Raw genomic sequence first — 19,487 nt, 5'->3', positions numbered from 1 at the left:
AGAGCAGGGTTGAACCCTTGTCCCCTGCACTGGCAGGCAGACTCCCAACCACTGTGCCACCAGGGAAGCCCGCATACATCCTTTTGAATTATGTTTTTCTCTGGATATATGCCCAGGAGTGGGATTGCTGCGTCATATGGTAGCTCTATTTTTAATTTTTTAAGGAACCTCTGTACTGTTCTCCATAGTGGCTGTACCAGTTTACATTCCCATCTCTGTATAGGAGGTGGATTTTTTACGTTCTTCAAGCTTCTAGAAGTTTCCTGTTGTGCTAATTCTCAGAGTTTGGCAAACAATTCCTTAGCCATATTTAATCACCCTTCTTTTTGGCACTTTCCCTTCTGCCTTTACATTCTCAACCTGAAGAAACCAGGCTTTTCCTGAAGAATATCTTTAACCTCTAATTCTATCTGCGGAGAATAGAAATACATGAAGCATTTCCTGTGGTTTGTAGAATTGGATCTCAAAATTAAGGTGCATATATATTGAACATATTCAGGTGCATTTTAAGCTTGTGAGCATATGAGAAAAATTTAGAGATTAGGGATTAACTGGTTTCTTTCTCCATCTTAATGCAAATAGTGGTGTTTTATCCCTGAGTTATGTCTAAGTGTTGCCAGTCTTTTCAGCATGATCATGCTGCCAACTACTTTCATTGTTTCCACTTTGCTGTGCTCCAGGGAAATGAGGCCAAGCTGAGAATTAGACTGGGATTTAATATCCCAGGGTTACAACTTACTTGCTTAATAACCTTGGACAAATCACAAAGGCCTCACTAGTCCTTTGTTTCCTTATCTGTGAAGTGGGGAATGATAGTACATACCTCTTAGTTTGGATGTGAAGATTCAGTGGGATCTCATGATCCACCTCACTAGCACGGGGTGTAAGTTTGGCTTTTAAAATTTTCTAATTAATCACTAGAATCTCTACATGTCAATATGTTTGGGATCCCCTATTTAAAATCTCCTTTACAAATTTACTAAGAACTCTAGGTGCTTACTCTTCCGAAGGAGGCGCCTTCTCAACTCCAAATGGAGAGAAACTCAGAAAAGCCCAACCAGTCCACTGGTAGGCCCTGGTCTCAGCTGTTGTTGTTTTGTTGGGACCTGTTGAATAAATTGGTACTACTGAGGCCAGTGGGTCCTCACCCACTGCTGCCATGCCCCTTCTGGTCCAGATCCTTGCACACAACTTGGTGGTGCCCAGGCTTGGCCTCTCAAGGTTACTTCTCTTCTGGTTACATCCACATACTCAGTTGTGTGTCCTGTATCACCCTGTGACATCTGTGCCCAGACAACTGGATCCAGAGAAACTTGTCACCTGTCCAGACATCCCTTCCTTTCTGGATGTGTAATTAGATTTTATTTTCTACCAGTGGACCTCAGTTGTAATCATCCTAATTCATTTGAGAAATTCTGCTAACACTGAATTTCAAAAGGCAAGTGGCCAAGGACACCTTCCCCTTTGGAGACTCCTTAAGTCCACTTTGCAAATTTAGCCCCCTCCTCCAATCTATTAGAGCTGAGTACCAAGCAAATCACCAAAGTTCCTATCACTGTCATCTATCAGGAATGGCTTACTAAACCTAAATTTGTATAATTAAGAAGGGTCATTCAAGTGATTATTTCGGGAACAAAGGACTGCCAAGGGACTTTTTGACATTACCCAGACAGAAATAATCTGATACCTTCTTACTAAATAAGGTTAAAAAAACACTTCTGCTTCACCAGACACAGCCACATATGTGTAAAGTACCTAGCATGCCTCTGTCACTTAGTAGGTGCTCAAAAAATGTTAGTGCTCTCCTTCCTCCATTTCTCCTCAGCTCGACCACCCCTCAGCATCATTTAGCTGGGAACATGTAGCTTTCCAGAGACCTAACCCACTCCTAAATGTTCATTTCTCTGCTTGGCTCTGTATGAACACAATATAGATGGTTCTGGGTAGCCTCCTGACAGGCTCACCAAGCTTAGTGTAGACATTGGCTTGTTCTCGGGCATAAAATAAGAATTGGTGGCAGCAGGTCCTCATGCCAACCTCTGATGACCTCCAGCAAGGTTCTACCTTCAGAGCTGCTTTTAGGGGGGTTTGCCTCAGGCAGTTTATACTTTCTGCAAATAGTTAGATTTCATTTTACATTTGTATTCAACTTGTTTTTAATACAGCAAACATGCCTGGAGCATTTTGTCATGGAAAATAATTTGCTAAATAATTTGCTAAATAAACAATGCATAGCTAGTGTCCCTCCTTGTCCCACAAATATACTTCCTGCTTTCTGTGAGAAGGGGTGTGGCATCTGCTGTTTTGGAGCTTCAGTTTCATGGAACTATATTTTCCTTGTCTGGTTTTGCCAACAAAACATGTGTCCATGTGGTTAAGGCACACAGAGGGGCCCTGGGCCACTGCAGTCAGAGGCTGACCTCAGACTCTGTCTTCAGCCTTCCAGACAAGCTCTTTACTACATTTTTTTTGCTGAATTCCCAGACCTCACTACAAGACCTGGGGTGAGGCATCTCAAAAAGAAAGTGACAGCTCCCTTGAATTATTTTGTGTTCAGAAGTGAGTTTCCAGATGTTTCATGAGGTAAATCAGGTGCTTAATATCATTATTTTTACAGGTGTTTAATTATTGGCTTTAGACACAAATTCTAATAGAAATAGAAAGAAGAAAAAGTGAGACTAATTCCAAAGCTCTTTTGAAATTATCCTTAGTCCTTCCTGACATTTCCTTACCTGGCCTTTTGTTTTAATGTCTTCAACGGAAGAGTTCTCCTAATGCTGTGAGGTGTGGCTTTGGCTTAGCTGCCTTTCTTTTTTCCAGAGTTAGCCTTTGTCTCTGCAGAACATTGCATCCTAGCTTTTGGAAATCCCCACTGAACTTGGAGAAATTATGCCTTGCCATCCAACCTCTCTCCTGGAACACAATGTGATTTCTGACGGCATACCAGTTGCTCCACTTGACAGTGCTTGCTTGTCTCATTTCACTTGAATATTCACTGGTGAGTAAGAACAGAAGTGGAAAGTAATTACCACAGTTTATTATATGTTATTATATTATTATAAATAATATTATTTATTATATTTATAATATATATATTTATAATAATATTATAAATATTATTTATTATATGTTTCATGCCCATGATAATTACTTTTATAATGCCACTTGTGAATAAATTGATCAGATTAGGATGAATCACCTGACTGGCCAACAGCTATTGGAATGATCCTCCATGTGTGACTTGGAATTATTACAAAACGTGGCAGGATAGACCTGCCCAGCCATCGCGGCAGATGTTCATTTGTAATGCTGCCTTAAGGAATAAGGAGATGAGAGCAAATTGTTCCAGCAGCTCAGCCTGCCCTGCCAACAGTTCAGAGGAGGAGTTGCCAGTGGGGCTGGAGGTCTATGGGAACCTGGAACTTGTTTTCACAGTGGTGTCAGCCGTGATGACCGGCCTGCTCATGTTCTCCTTGGGATGCTCTGTGGAGATCCGGAGGCTCTGGTCGCACATCAGGAGACCCTGGGGCATTGCTGTGGGACTGCTCTGCCAGTTTGGGCTCATGCCTCTTACTGCCTATCTCCTGGTCATCAGCTTCTCTCTGAAGCCAGTCCAAGCTATGGCTATCCTCATCATGGGGTGCTGCCCAGGGGGAACCATCTCTAACATTTTCACCTACTGGGTTGATGGAGATATGGATCTCAGGTAAGTTACACTAGGGAAGCTCAGCTGTCTTCCCCTGATAGCACTCTGCCAGGGATGGGGGTGGGGATGGGGGGGACTGACACCTTCACGTTAAAAACTCTGCCAATCTAGGTAGACATTCCATTGGGAAACATTTTACACAGACTTGTTTGGTCCCAGAAGGACTTTCCTTTCTGAACTTAAAATTTACTTTGCTGTGATTGTCCTCTGTTTTACTGTCAACTACTTTTCTGAGTAGAGGGGTTGGGTTCATATGCAACAGTGAAAGCAGGTCTCCTTCCTCACCCAATGGCCCTTCCTAGGCGTGAACTCATTCTCACCCACGCTGATGGCTTTAACAACAGTCCTGGTTTCACAGTCTCCCAGGACATAGGTTCAGAATCCCAGGAAGCTAAGGATACTGGTTGGTAGCTATTGTAGTGGTGGTGGTGGCAGCGGCATAACCAGAATGAGGGCCTCATGGCTCTAATCAGCAAGTGATGCCCAAGCACCTACTTTATGAGATAAGTATTTTGGGGGACAGGATAAGGGAGCTTTAGGGGTATGTGATAGATGTATCCTGTTTTAAGTGGCTATTGAGTTGACTTGGGGAGCAACACAAAGACTTATGACTAAGACTGTTCTTTCTTGTTGTTTTGCAGATGTTTAACATTCATTACTAGAATCTCATTCCTTTCATTTAAGCCAGTGACCTTATTTCCAATTATGGTGTAGATAAATACCCCAGGACACATTAAGCTTTATCATTCATTTACATTTTAATGAGATTGAATTAGTCACAGGTATTTTGGAGTACTTGTTTTGATGGGGAAAAGAGCATTTGAGGAAAAAACAGAGGAGTCACAACTGGAGAAAATGACAGGGCTAAAAACAGTGGTCTTTCTAGAATCTTTGCTTACTTCTGAACAAGCTGTTTCACCTTTTGCCCAGAGAAAGAACTACTTATAAATTTAAATCTCTGTTCGATGTGTATGTCATTTAGTTGAGATTTATTATACAATGAATGAATCAGAGGTGCTGACCGTGCTGGGAGTTGACGTTAGTGAGTCAGCTGCAGGTATGGGTTTCTAGTTTCCTGCATGTGCTGAATGTTTAGCATATGGAACTTATTTCACCTATAAATTTTAATGGGTTCATGCCAAACAGACCAATAATTAATTTTCATATGGCTATGTTTCTAGTTACCCACTTATCAAAGATTTGAAATGAATCACTTGCATGGCTAATTTAACCCCCCCCCCCCCAGGGAAAGTGGCGGGGGGTGGGGTGGTGGTGGTGGGATGAATTGGGAGATTGGGATTGACATGTATACACTAATATGTCTAAAATGGATAACTAATAAGAACCTGCTATATGAAAAATAAATAAAATAAAATTAAAAAAAACCCTAACATGCACTGCTAATTCAAATTCAATTAAGTTGACCATTAACATAATAATTGGGAAATGATAAATATTCTTTACACAAAGTCCATATAACAGTGATAAATTCCAGGGCCTGAAAGTTTTTGGAAAGAAAAAGGAAACATAGTTATTAAGTACCCTGACAGGCATGGGGTCTATGCTTTCATGTATTTTCTTTTCCTTCTTTTTGGCTCTCAAAATAACCTTGTAAATGGCCTTTTATTATTCTGAATTTTACAGCTGAGAAAATTGTGTCTCAGATTGGTTAAGTATGTTGCCAAATGCTACAAATGAGTATGGCAGAACTCAGATTTAAAAGCACATCTGTTTCTCATCAGCCTGAAATTTAGGGACTTTCTTCAATGCCATTTATTAACACAACTGGATCTTCTGAGCAGGAACATAAATCGTTAAGCAGTGTTCTCAAGCACTTCTGTTCTGGGAAAGAGAACATTTATTACCTTCATCTCTTATTAGCCAAAATTATAATAAAAACACCAATTAATAGGAAGTCTATAAAAGATAAAGCTCATTTTACTTCCCTTAATTAGCTTTTAACTTTGGTCAAATTATTTAACCTATAAGCTTCATTCGTAAAACATGTTAAAATTGCCTATTCCCCACAAGGATGTATTTTAAGGAGGAAATATGTATGTTGGATGCCAGGCACATAGTAGGTATGTAATAAATATTAGCTACTTTCCCATTTTTCTTATAAAATTTTGATTTTGAGACTCACAAACAAAAAACAAAACAAAAAACAAGCATAAAATTTAAATTCTAAGAAATGAAATTTTAAAATGGGGACTAAATATTAGATTTTCAAAAGCTTATAGATACAAGAGTAATAAATCTTAATTCTCAGTAAAAATTGCAAATAGGAAATTCAGTATTATCAAGTGAAACAATCTACAAGTTCACTACGTTTTTCTTACTTGATTACCAACAAAAATAACTCAAGCAAAACTCACTAGGCAGTCATTGATAGAAATTTTGTTTTTCATACTGGATAAAATCCAAGAGCATTTAGTACAACATCTTCATTTTACAAATGAGGAAATTTAGATTTAGTGCTCTTGAGATGAGCGCTAAACCTAAATGTGTTTCTCATGCCTTAACTCCGTGCTTCATTCAATTTACTTGCAGTTCTCCATGCGTTCACACTAAACAAGGAGTTTCAGAATCAACATGTTTGAACCAGTTTCTGCATTCTGAGTATCTGATGCTGACACCAGTCATCCTCCCAGTCACCTGGACTCATCATCTTCGCAGTCCCTCCCCACCCCATGACTCCCCTTCATGCTTCACTTTCTTTAGTCAGTCCTCTGGCTAGTACTGTAGCCCACCCTCTTGATGTCACCCATAGCTATTGCTTCCTATCTGTCCACTGCCATCACCTCAGGTCAGGCACCACAGTTTCTTTCTTGGCCAATTGCAGTATCTTCTCAATGTTCTCTCTACCTTCAGTCTTTCCTTCATGGTTTTGTAGTAAGTGGATAAGGCAGGCTCTGGGGTCAGACTGCCTGTCTTTATATCCTGACTTGGGACCTCTTTCTGTAACTGGAAATCATAGTACTTCCTTCATGGTATTGTGAGGAGAAAAGGAACATATTATACATGTAAAGGCTTCTCAACACCTGTTAAATTGGGTAGAACCTAAGCTGGGTCTAACTGACTCCTGCAGGTTTATTTACCATTAAACCCTTAAGCATAACAGGTCTTTGGTCAAAATGGACTATTAACTGTTTTTTTTTTTTTAAGATTTAATTTTTATTTATTTATTTATGTAGGCTGCGCTGGGTCTTAGTTGTGGCACGCAGGATCTTTGTCGTAGCATGTGGGATCTAGTTCGCTGAACAGGGATTGAACCCCGGCCCCCTGCATTGGGAGCACAGAGTCTTACCCACTGGACCACCAGGGAAGTCCCTAGTAACTGTTCTTTAAACATACCCAGCACTTTTCCAACTTTCTTTTGCCCATTGTCTTCACAGGCTGCAACAACAGCTGGCCTGATCTGTCTCCTCCAATCATCCATTATAACGGTTCTGGAAAACAGTTGGCCTACATGTATGAAGAGCCTTAAAATTATCTTGCCCCTGGACTGAGCTCTGCTGATCTTGGCAGGGCTCTCTCACATGTCCGGGGACGGGCTAAATGTGGACTGATCTTGGATGGCCTCAGCTGGGACAATTGGGCTCTCCTCCCTGTGGCCTCTCATTCTCCAGCCGGCTAGCCTAGACCTAACCACATGACAGTGTCTGGGAAGCTTACAAGGTCTCTTGAGGCCTGAGCTTGAAAGCAGTTCACCATCACTTCCACCACATTCCAGTGGCTAATGCAAATTGCAAGGCTAGCCCAGATACAAGGACTGGAGAAGTAGATTCTGCCTCTCCATGGGGTGAGCTGCAAAGTCACAGTGCAGAGGGCATGGAAAAGAGCGGGAGAAAGAACTGGGGACATTTTTGCAATCTACTATACTAAGGATGGACAGAATTCTTGCCTTGGACAGTAGGACATGAAAACTGAGATCTGGCAGTACAGTGTCATAGTTAAGTGCACCAGTCTGGAGCCAGAAAGTAGATCCATCCCTTACTAGCTGGGTCCTCTTGGCAGGTAACGTAAATTCTCTATGCTTTAGTTTCCTCACTTCTAAAATAGGGAGAAACATAAGTTACCTCATGGATTGTTGTAAGGATTGAATGAGTTAATATATATAAAGTGCTCAGAGTCTTACTGGCACAAAATGCTGTATGAGTTATTATTATTAATATATGGGTCAGGCAAAAGAACACTGTGTCAGGGGCCTGTGTTTTAGTCTCTGCTCAAGGAGCTGTGTGTCTTTCAGCATACCTTTCTGGACCTGTTTCCTCATTTGTAAAACCATTGGGTTAGACTTTCTGAGGTCCCTTTTTCTTTTACTTTTCCATTATGGTTTATTACAGGATATTGAATATATTTCCCTGTGCTCTACAGTAGGACCTTATTGTTTATCCATTCTACATGTAATAGTTTGCATCTGCTAATCCCAAACTCCCAATCCATCCCTCCCCTGCCTACTTCCCCCTTGCAATCACAAGTGTGTTCTCTATGTTTGTGAGTCTGTTCTGTTTCGTAGATAAGTTCATTTGTGTCATGTGTCTTTTTTCTACTGTGGTAAAATATACATAACATAGCATTTACCATTTTAACATTTTTAAGCGTACAGTTCAATGGCATTAAGTACATTCACGTTGTTGTACAATCATCACCACCATCCACCTCTAGAACTTTTTCATCTTCCCAAATTGAAACTCTGTATCCCTTAAACAATAATTCCTCCTTCCCTTTAGGCCCTGGCAACCGCCATGCTACTTTCTGTTTCTATGCATTTGACTACTTTAGGTATCTCATATTAGTGAAGTCATAAAACACTTGTCCTTTTGTGTCTGGCCTATTTCACTTAGCATAATGTCTTCAAAGTGCAGCTATGTTGTAGCTTGTGTCAGAATTTCCTTTCTTTTTAAGGCTGAATAATAATCTATTGTATGCATATAAGACATTTTATTTATCCATTTATCCATTGATGGACACTTGGGTTGCTTCTTCCTTTTGGCTATTGTAAGTAATTCTTCCATGAACGCGGGTGTGCAAATATCTGTTGGAGTCCTTACTTTCAGTTCTTTTGGGTATAATCCAGAAATGGATCTGAGGCTTTTTTAAGTTTTAAGTATTTTGTGACAATAGGAAAAGAAAAGCAAATTATAAAGTCTAAGCATCCCCCTCTCCCACCCCAGTTTTTAGTGTTTCTCTGGAAACTATTTGGCAGAGATGCCTCTCCTCTGTCCCATAGCACTAAATATGCAATGCTTTCTTGTCATCTATCAGAGGACACTGCGGTAGCTGGGCTACTTTCAGCCTCACTAGGTCTCTGAGCTCCTCCGGGGCTTGTTCCTCTGCATGCTTAGAGCCAGCCTGGTGGTGGCAGGGGCTTGATAGATGAGGGTGAATGACTGAAGGAAAGTTTCTGATTGCTCGTGTGTGTTACAAAAACTTCTCTTGAAATGCAATCAGTTTATTGGTACAACTTAGGACAGCTCCCACTGTCTTTAGTTTGATAACTTTTTTTTTTGGCCATACCATGTGGCTTGTGGGATCTCAGTTCCCCGACCATGGATTGAACCCTGGCCCCAGCATTGAAATCCTGGAATCCTAACCACTAGGCCACCAGGGAACTCTTAGTTTGATAACTTTTGTTATACGAGGTCTATTCTTCTGTGAGGACGTGATTGTGTCCTCAGCGGCAGAGAAAGGATTCTGACCACTGGTGGTGGTAGAGCCTGAGGGATTCAGTGGCCAAATTTACTTTTGAACTTTAAAGGAGCTCCTGATCCTTTAGCAGAAACCCTGAAACTGGGACTTCAGATTCTTCAGATCTGTCTGACAGGGCCTAGTGGAGAACTGAAGATCATCTTGAGAGACAGAACTTAGATTGAATCCATGTGACTTAGTGTGTTTCTATAATGCTATATATAATTTCCTTGTCTATAAAATGAAAATAATACCTACCCATAGGGTTGTTTTATAGACGAAAAGAGAAAATGTATGTAATGAGGTCTGATACTTAGCAGGTGGTGCTCAATAAATGCTGATTACCGTTCTTGAGAAGCAGCAGACAGGAGTAACATTTATATTTAGGGATGGAAAACCTGGCCTTGAACTCTTCTCTAGGCCCAAGTCTGTTGATCTGATCTTATAGCATATTCCATGTCCATCTGATTACCTAGATAATTTAAAAGTTTTTTTTCAGTAGGGAAGCAAGTGTGTACTTTCATAGTTTTGAGTGTCAGAGTTCCTGAGTTTACTGGTTTCAAACTAAAACAACAGGCGTATAATTTAAACCCCAACTGCAAAATGGTATACTTATCGACACTACATTTTAATATAATGCATATATATGTAATTTCCATGTTTTAAAGGAGGTTCAGGATTTACCTGTTTGTCCAGACTTGCTTAATCTGTCCCATTATTCTCTGTAATAGTTTGCAGATGGTGACACCATTCTTCTTAGTGCAAGTGGAATCTTGTTATACTGAAATCAGATTTTGCCAACAATTTTCCTATATGTGAACAGCCAAGAGACCCAGTTGACCACATCCTCTGTTTATGCTACATTGGAATTTCATGGCAGTAAAACAAAAGGTGTGACTATCCAATGCATTCAGACACATTCACTTGTGCTTTTCCAGCTTGGCAGAGCACCAGGGTCATCTGTTGCCTTCCTTGACCATTACTGTGAACATTATGGGCATGAAGTTGTATAAAGGGTAGAAGTAGTAACCTATGTAATCAAGGATATAGAATCAGTCTGATATAATCTCACACTTTGCTTCCCACAGTCATGAATCTTACCTTTCTGGTGTTTGAGCCATAGCCATAGAGGAGGAAAATTGTCTGCTAGTTCTCCAGAAGTTCAAGATCAAAGTGATGTAATATGGAATTCCTTTCAGGATGTGGTGATATGAAGAGCCAGGAATGTAGCACTATCATAGACTAGGAATTTGGAAAAGCGTTCCAGACACACACTATTCTTGAATACAAAGGTTTGAGAGCTGTGGCAAGCTGGTTTTCTTCGTTAATCTGCTCTCTAGTTAGGAAGAAGACTGCTCAAAGTAAGCATTCTTTGTTTTTTGTTTTTTTTTTTTGGTACGCGGCCCCTTCACTGCCGTGGCCCTTCCCGTTGCGGAGCACAGGCTCCAGATGCGCAGGCCCAGCGGCCATGGCTCACGGGCCCAGCCGCTCCGCGGCGTATGGGATCTTCCCGGACCGGGGCACGAACCCGTGTCCCCTGCATCGGCAGGCGGACTCCCAACCACTGCGCCACCAGGGAAGCCCAAAGTAAGCATTCTTTTTTTTTGTTTGTTTTTTGTTTTTTTTTAGTGGTACGCGGGCCTCTCACTGTTGTGGCCTCTCCCGTTGTGGAGCACAGGCTCCGGACGCACAGGCTCAGCGGCCATGGCTCACGGGCCCAGCTGCTCCGCGGCATGTGGGATCTTCCTGGACCGGGGCACGAACCTGTGTCCCCTGCATCGGCAGGCAGACTCTCAACCACTGCGCCACCAGGGAAGCCCACTGCGCCACCAGGGAAGCCCACTGCGCCACCAGGGAAGCCCAAGCATTCTTAATAGAATAAGATAATTTTAAATCTCATATGGAGTGAAATATATGCAAGAACTGCTCAGAAAAGTTTGAAAAGAAAGATTTACATGGAAGTGTCTGCTCTGTCGTATACAAAAATACACTATGAAAACACCATAATTAAAACAGTCTGATATTTGCTTAGGAAACAAGGACATTTTGAACACACTTGAACGTATATATAATATATAATGAAGTTGGCACTTCAGTTTAGTGAAAAATTGTTTATTTGGAAAATTTAACACACTTGCCTCTCAATATAAAAGACAATAGATTAGTTTCATAGCTTATACAATAAAAATTTTAGATAAGTTAAAGATATAAATGTAAAATATAAACCTATGAAAAAGTAAAAAGTGGGGGCAATATTTGAATAACCTCAGGAGAGGGGGAAATCTTTAACAAGGCAAGGAGCTTAGAAACCAGGAAAAAAAAAGGACAGATGGACAGATTTGACTATCTCACTGTTATTTATTATGGCAAAAGTCATAAGCATAGTAAAAATACAAAATAACCTTGGCAAAAATATTTGTATTACATTTGATGATATGTACCCTAATTTTAAAGTAGCTCCTACAGGTTGAGAAAAGAAAAATCAGACAAGAAAGGCTGTTGAGAGGGGATATCCAAGAGGTTAATAAACATGAAAGAAAGCACAACCTTGTAGAGAGTCAGGTGTATAACAAAAGAAGAGTGAGATGCAGTTTTCAATGTTCTCATGAGAATTAAAAGGGATTGATTGCCTCCAGTGCAGGCAAGATTGCGAAATGCAGCAAGCTCTTTTGAAAATAATCTAGAAGTATCTATTAAAATAAAAAACAGAAACTTTTGACACAGTGATTCCACTTTGGAGAATCTATTTTACAGAAAGAGAAGAATTATTTCAAGTGAAATATATGTAAGAATGTTTAATACATTGCTTATAATGAAAGAAAACTCAAACAATTTTTTCAGCATTAATGGAGTGATTGAAGAAATTATGGCATATTTATGTTGTACTCTGCAGTTCTTTTAAAAAAAATGAGTTTGTTATATCTGTTGCCCTGAAACATGCCTATGATATTAAGTGGAGAAAAAAACAAAAGCAACCAAGCTGCAGAGTAAGTTGCTTTAAAAAGAAAACAACAAAGCCTCTGTTCTCTAAACAGCAGCTATGAAACAGGATTGTTTAAATGAAAACAAAGAGGAGAAGGGATATATACAAATATTTGTGAATTACCTAAGTCTGGTTTTCTGAAAGGGTCACCAATTAGTTAAATATTTGACAGTGCATCTTTGGGCTGGATTCCCAGATGGGAGATTGTTGGGTCAAAGTGTAAACACATGTGTAATTTTGCTAGATATTACCAAACTCCCTCCAGGGGCTGTGCCATTTTGCATTTAAAAAAATAATAAATTTATTTATTTATTTATTTTTGGCTGCGTTGGGTCTTCATTGCTGCACACGGTCTTTCTCTAGTTGTGGCAAGTGGGGGCTACTCTTCGTTGCGGTGTGCGAGCTTCTCGTTGCGGTGGCTTCTCTTGTTGCGGCGGCTTCTCTTGTTGCAGCACACGGGCTTACTTGCTCCGCAGCATGTGGGATCTTCCCAGACCAGGGCTCGAACCCGTGTCCCCTGCACTGGCAGGCAGATACTTAACCACTGCGCCACCAGGGAAGTCCTCATTTCGCCAGCAGTGATTGAGAGTACAGAAGGAGTATTTTTAACATCATTGAAATATAATGGTTGCTGCTTTGCTGGGAATATAAACATTCTTCTGATAGAAAATGTCAAAGTTATCACAGACAGATTATTTTATAGACAGGGTAATTAGATGGAAACATTGGTGATTCATATTATGAGGAAGAATGATGTGTAACTTGCAGGCCTGATCAAGTGCTGGAGGACCCTTGCTATCTCTGCAGCAGACCTTAGTCCTACGAAGGGTCTCCTTCCCCTCCTCGCTGGGCTGGGAGGTAGTGAGCCTCAGTTTCTAGGCCATTTGTACCGTTAACACAGGTTGGGCATATACTATGTGCAAGGCAGTCTGCTGTGAGAATTTAAACTATGAATATTAAAACCTTCCAAGACTCTTGAAGCCTAGTGTTGAAGGGAATAAACACTTGCTTTACCCCTGGGTTGTGTTGTATAATGTTCCGTGTGCCTCACCTCATCTGTAGAGCAGCATTAATCGTGTCTATAAACAGTTTGTATGTGCTTAAACAGATTGTGTAATTTTTCCCAGTGATTTAAACGTAAGTATTTTGTTGGCCTGAAGAATATCTCATTTCCATTTACCTTATTTCCCCTAATTTTACTGATTGATTTTGTTGCTGGTTTTATCACCCAGATAGGGACAAAATCCTATAAAGACAGAAAATAGATTCCTGGTTATCAGGGGCTGGGGGGAGAAGGGAATGGGGAGGGACTGCTAATGGGGTGGAGCTTCTTTTTGGGGTGATGAAAATATTCTGGAAATAGAATAGTACAGTCACATATACTAAAGATACTTTAAAATGAATGAATTTCATGGTCTATGAATTATATATCAATAAAGAACTGTACAAGGAAAAAAATGAATCCTTATAGTGACTAGCAGAATGTTTAGGACGAGTAAATGCTCATAAAATATGAGTTAATTGATAGATGGCAAGAACTGCAGGAAATCTTTTTCTAGACCACAAATAACAGTCATCATTTGTTGAATAATAAAACAGGAGACAGTTTCAAGTAACTTACCCTACATAATCTCTAAGAAGTTGTACCCCAGGAGTTGTTTTTGGTAAGGACTAAATTCTTCATTTCAAACTTTCCCTCTTAAGCATCTACTTTAATTTTACTTTCAGCATCAGTATGACAACTTGTTCCACAGTGGTTGCCCTGGGAATGATGCCACTCTGCCTTTACCTCTACACCTTGTCCTGGAATCTTGAGCAGAATCTCACCATTCCATATCAGAACATAGGTCTGTATTGGGCTTGTGACATGAAATAGTAATAGTAATGGTGATGGTAATAATAATAGCTGTTGTTTACTATGTGTCTCCTTTATACAGGGGTTTAAATATGTTATCTAATTTAATTCTCCAAATAACCCTACAGTACAGATTCTATTACCAGTCCCATATCCTGTATTTTCAGAATTAGGGAGGTGAAGTAACTCGACCAAGGTCATGCAGCTGGTAAGTGCAGACTGGAATTCTGACTCGCGAAACTGACTGCAAAGTCCAAGCTCTTAACTCCTACAACGGTTCACTTTTGAAAACAAAGCCAGAAAACTTACTTACTAAAAAAACCAAACAACCCTTATATAATTCACTAGAAAGCAGTTAGACTCATTATGACCCACAGGTGAACTGAATCACAGTGGCTCTAATGAGATCTTAGTTCCCTCAGCCCCACCTTTTATATCACCTGTGGCCTTGACTTCTTTACTGATCAACATAAATGATTCCTATTGAGTATTAAAGCATATCCACATGTCACAACCACACCCATAGCTCTTTCATTATCTCCTTAAACTCTGAGAGCTCTGTGGACTCACTAGGATTGGAAGAAAAACTTGGTGAGATAATATGTCTATTCTGGTTTTATCAGAGTCTTTGGAGAATTGGTAGAAACCATGATTCATAAACTCCAAAGTGTCAATCTGGAGTCTCAAGTAATCACTTGGAGAGCTTACAGCCCATGGCCTATAGTTCAGAACCATGAATAGAGCCATGTCCTGATAACAGGTGAAGCCCACTCAATTTGTAAAATTTGAGTGAAATCTTAATTTAGAAATCATGATTTTATGTGCAACTTTTTCTTATCACTAAATTATTTAATATATTCTGTTTTAATAATATACTCTAAAAGGCACTTGTAAACAATTAAAGCCCCAAATATGAGAAACTCACATGACTTTGGAGCTAGTGTTGCAAGTGAGCAGATTTGGAAAGTAACACTGGAAAATGTCAGTGTATGGATCCTATTGGCAAGTAGACCTCTGCTCTGTTGAGCCTGTCTTCAGTCACTTGTGTTAATTAAAAGATGTATTTCTCTACCTGCCTTTGGGTTACCTGGCTACACTTGGAAATATAAGAACTTCCTTTGGTTTCTGTAACAAATGCTGTTTTTGTCTTGTAATAGATATTCTTTCCCTTGCGAAGCAAATCACCCATTGGCTTCAAATGGAGAAATAATAGCTATAGTTGTAGAGTGGTGACCCCATACACAGCAACCAAAGAATTTTGCAGACATAAAAGGGTCCTCCTGTTTTCTAATCTTTACATTTTCAGTTGTCTCTAAAATTCCATGTGATTGTTGAGGCATTCTGAGAGAAATGAGAGACTGTTTGTGACGGCATTCAGTGGTATCATATACCCTTCAAAGATTGTCTTCTAAACATTAACAAACATTTTTTTGGAAGTGGATGCAGAAATAAAATGCATCTTGAATTAAAGCTTTTATCTAATTGAAATAGACATAAATTGTTGAGAAATGGGTGGTCAGGGTGAGAGGGGATACCATCTGACAGATTTTTCTTCTCTTCAGGAATTACCCTTGTGTGCCTGACCATTCCTGTGGCCTTTGGTGTCTATGTGAATTATAGGTGGCCAAAACAATCCAAAATTATTCTTAAGGTAAGCAACTCCATGGGACAGTTAGCACACTTCAGAATCAAGAGACTTCACAAATAGACGTAGGCAATGACCAGAACAAAGGGGCCAGTCAGACACGGCCCCACACCTAGCAATTTTCTTTATGTGTCCTGCATTTTTGGATCCAGCCACCATATTTCCTCCACTCTAAGCCTTGCTTTGTCACTCCCATGGGCCCCTACACTGAGGCTTATGACACCCTGCAAAGCATGGAACTCGTGCTTTAGTGACAGAAAAGCTTAGGCCTGCGTGTGGCCAGAGAGCACCCATTTGTTCACAAGGCTTCACACAGGTGCTCTCAAGCAAAGGCTGTTCAAATCTGCATGAAATGGGGCCCATTGTTTATGAGTGTGGCTGGCTTCCTGGAACAGCAGGATGAAGGGCTGTCTTTCAGAAGCATTCCTGGGTGAGCCTCTAAAGATGGAGTTTGTACACACAAACAAGGGCTGTTGACCACACGAATAACTGTCAGAATGAAATCATCCAGAATGCACTGAGGAGTCTGGCCCTGGAATGATGGGAGCTGAAACCCTCTACCTCCTCTTGACTTTCCAGGGTTGTCTTTTGGCTGCTGGGGAAACAAGCCAATGTCCTTGTTAAATGGCTTTTAAAATTATGTGGCTTACACAGCACAGGGAGATCAGCTCGGTGCTTTGTGACCACCCTAGAGGGGTGGGATAGAGACGCAAGAGGGAGGAGATAGGGGGATATATGTATATGTATAGCTGATTCACTTTGTTATACAGCAGCAACTAACACACCATTGTAAAGCAATTATCCTCCAATAAAGATGTTAAAAAAAATAAATAAATAAAAGAGGTTTTTAAAGATGGAAAAAAAAAGTTATGTGGCTTGAGAGGCGGTGTTCTCAACAATGGTGTCCATCTCCTAGGGTGTTGTCCATTTTTCTGATTATGTATTGTTTTAGAAGATATATACTTTTATTATATACTGCTTTCATGAAGATTTAAAAAATGTTTTAGTTATTTTTTGCATTTGTAAAAAAAGACGTTTGGAGCTGATTGGAGGTTTGGCAAATAAATGTCAGTTCATTTTAGTTTGGGGTTTATGGTTTGGTTCATTTTAAGCTCTTGATGTTTGGCTCTACCTGACAGAACATGCCACTCCATTTGCCTGCACGAATGGATGCTGCTTCCCCAGTTTGGCACAAGACTGAACAACTCCCTCTAGTCCTCCGATGAGATGGAGAACGAGAAGAGGGGTTGACAAGCAGACAAATTAGCTGGACACAGGGAGCTGGAGGAGGGCTTAGATGCTGTGCATCCGGATTGCACATGATGACTTTACTGTTATTTCAGTAGGAGAAAATTTCCAGTGTGGGAGCGTGTGGTTATAATTTTGTTTACAAAACAGGAGGAGAGAGTATGATCATGGGAACCTCTTACTTTTCAAGTACTCTATCTTGGAGTACTTTCTTAAAAGGGCATCTAACAAAAAAATAATGATTTTGATGTTTCCAGATCCTCTACTAGACCATCAGTGTCAGTGGAGAGATCAGATACATTTTCTGTATGTCTGTAAAGAGCAAATTAAAAACCATTTGGCTGGACTTCCCTGGTGGCGCAGTGGTTAAGAATCCTCCTGCCAGTGCAGGGGACACGGGTTCGAGCCCTGGTCTGGGAAGATCCCACATGCCGCGGAGCAACTAAGCCCGTGCACCACAACTACTGAGCCCACATGTGATAACTACTGAAGCCCGTGCACCTAGAGCCCGTGCTCCGTGACAAGAGAAGTCACCGCAATGAGGAGACCGTGCACTGCAACGAAGAGTAGCCCCTGCTCACTGCAACTAGAGAAAAGCCAACTCGCAGCAACAAAGACCCAACACAGCCAAAAATAAATAAATAAATACCCCCCCCCCCGCAAAGAACTACCCAGCTGAGCCCAGCCCAAATAAAACAAACAAACAAACAAAAAACCAACAAAAAAAAACCATTTGGCTATTCCAGAGGTGCTGTGGCAGAAAATATTTAATAATATGGTAGAAAGTTGACCGAGGATTTTTACAATCAGAGTTCCAGCATCTTCCCATTAGGCAGAGGCCCAGTCTTTCCCTGTATTTGAGCAGTAAAAATGATCCCAGAACACATCTTTGGTACATTGGGTTGTTTTTATTTTGTTTCGGTTCCCCATGACCGTCTTTCTCCACACCCTGAATCACTTCAAATCAAGGTTGATGCTGAACTGGGCACATAGTTTGCTGTTTACATGATGTGAATGGGAGCTTGCCAAGATCCTGACTTTCCCCCACACATTCTGGGTCTTGCTTCCTCCTTATCTGGTTTAAAACTCTGACCACTGGGAAAAATTTTTGTTGATCTTTTCTTTTGTTTCTATTAAACAACAAAAGCAAGAGACAGTATTCATTTGGGAGAAGATATCAGTATCTTCAATAGTATCTCATTTGACATTAATATTAGCTCAGGTTGTCTAATGAAGAATGGGTAAATTTCATTTGAAGGAGAGAAGAACAGGGAGCAGAGCAGTCAAGAAGTCATTGGTGGTTGAAGGGGTGGTAGGGAGAGAGTGGTGGATGGTCAGGCAGGGCAGATCTCAGGCAAGAGGTTACCAGTGCGGGGCCTGCAAGGTTGTGTATAGAGGTGTTGGATGCTTATTATCAGAATTTTCACTTATTTCACAAATTTGTCCTATCCACGAAAAACTCCACTACCCAATCCTTCTGGAAGAATCCTCCACTTGAGAGGAAAAGTTACTGATCATGAAATAAGAAGACTTAGATTTGTGTTGAGCTTCATCAAATCTAGCTCAGTCAAGTCACTTGACCACTTTGGACCTCAGGTTTCTTCTCTGTAAAATGAGATTGGATTTGGTGGTCTCTAAGTCCTCTCTTTGTTCTAAAACCTTCTAGGTTCCAAGGCTTTTGGAGGAGTGATGGACTTTGCAAAAAGACTGTGATGTTTACCTGTGCCTCTTTTATTGGTTTGCCTTAGGTTGGAGCCATTGTTGGTGGGGTCCTCCTTTTGGTGGTTGCAGTTGCTGGTGTGGTGCTGGCGAAAGGATCTTGGAATTCAGATATCATTCTTCTGACCATCAGCTTCATCTTTCCTTTGATTGGCCATGTCACAGGCTTTCTCCTGGCACTTCTTACCCACCAATCTTGGCAGAGGTACAGTTAAATTATCCATAAACTTTTATAAGGAGGACAAATTAAACACACTGCCATTGACAAGCTTTGCTGCCTGGCTATGTCTGGAAGCACAAAGAGTTTTGACATACAAGGTGGGTGGTGTTGTCCACTTGGGGAACATTTAGGGTGGTAACCAAATACTTGGTGAGGCTCTGCCAAGGGTATCTCATTTCCTTCTTCCTACAAGTCTGAGGGGCAGATACTCTGGGTATCTCATTCTACATTCTACAGATGAGCAAACCCTTCAGGGAGCTTAAGTAACCTGACCAAGGTCATAGAGCCAGAATGTGGTGGACTTAAGATTTGGGCCTTAGGTCAGTACAGTCATATCCGCAGGGCATTGGTTCCAGAGCCCCCTGCAGATACCAGAATCCAAGGATGCTCAACTCCCTATTATAAAATGGCATAGTATTT

At 40.7% G+C, this 19,487-nt stretch overlaps 1 protein-coding gene across 6 annotated transcripts in view; it reads left to right on the top strand.

Moving 5' to 3' along the window:
- The first annotated feature begins 3,257 nt into the window (after positions 1–3,257).
- Positions 3,258–19,487, top strand: part of SLC10A6 (solute carrier family 10 member 6) — a 48,784-nt gene continuing 32,554 nt past the window's right edge. For 4 of the 6 annotated variants that reach the window (XR_010943114.1, XR_010943115.1, XR_010943113.1 and 1 more), the window contains exons 1-4: positions 3,258–3,706; positions 14,109–14,227; positions 15,798–15,886; positions 18,877–19,052. Coding sequence is in view for 1 of the 6 variants with exons in the window: in XM_067736542.1 (XP_067592643.1) it covers positions 3,294–3,706; positions 14,109–14,227; positions 15,798–15,886; positions 18,877–19,052 (797 nt within the window). In the remaining 5 variants the exon portion in view is untranslated. The remainder of the gene's footprint in view (positions 3,707–14,108; positions 14,228–15,797; positions 15,887–18,876; positions 19,053–19,487) is intronic. The other 2 variants (XR_010943117.1, XR_010943116.1) reach the window with 1 other exon arrangement.

This window comes from Pseudorca crassidens, chromosome 4, assembly GCF_039906515.1.
Source record: "Pseudorca crassidens isolate mPseCra1 chromosome 4, mPseCra1.hap1, whole genome shotgun sequence".
NCBI classification, from domain to species: domain Eukaryota; kingdom Metazoa; phylum Chordata; class Mammalia; order Artiodactyla; family Delphinidae; genus Pseudorca; species Pseudorca crassidens.
The sequence above is the reverse complement of the archived record's forward strand: the minus strand, read 5'-3'. Positions and strand labels throughout refer to the sequence as shown.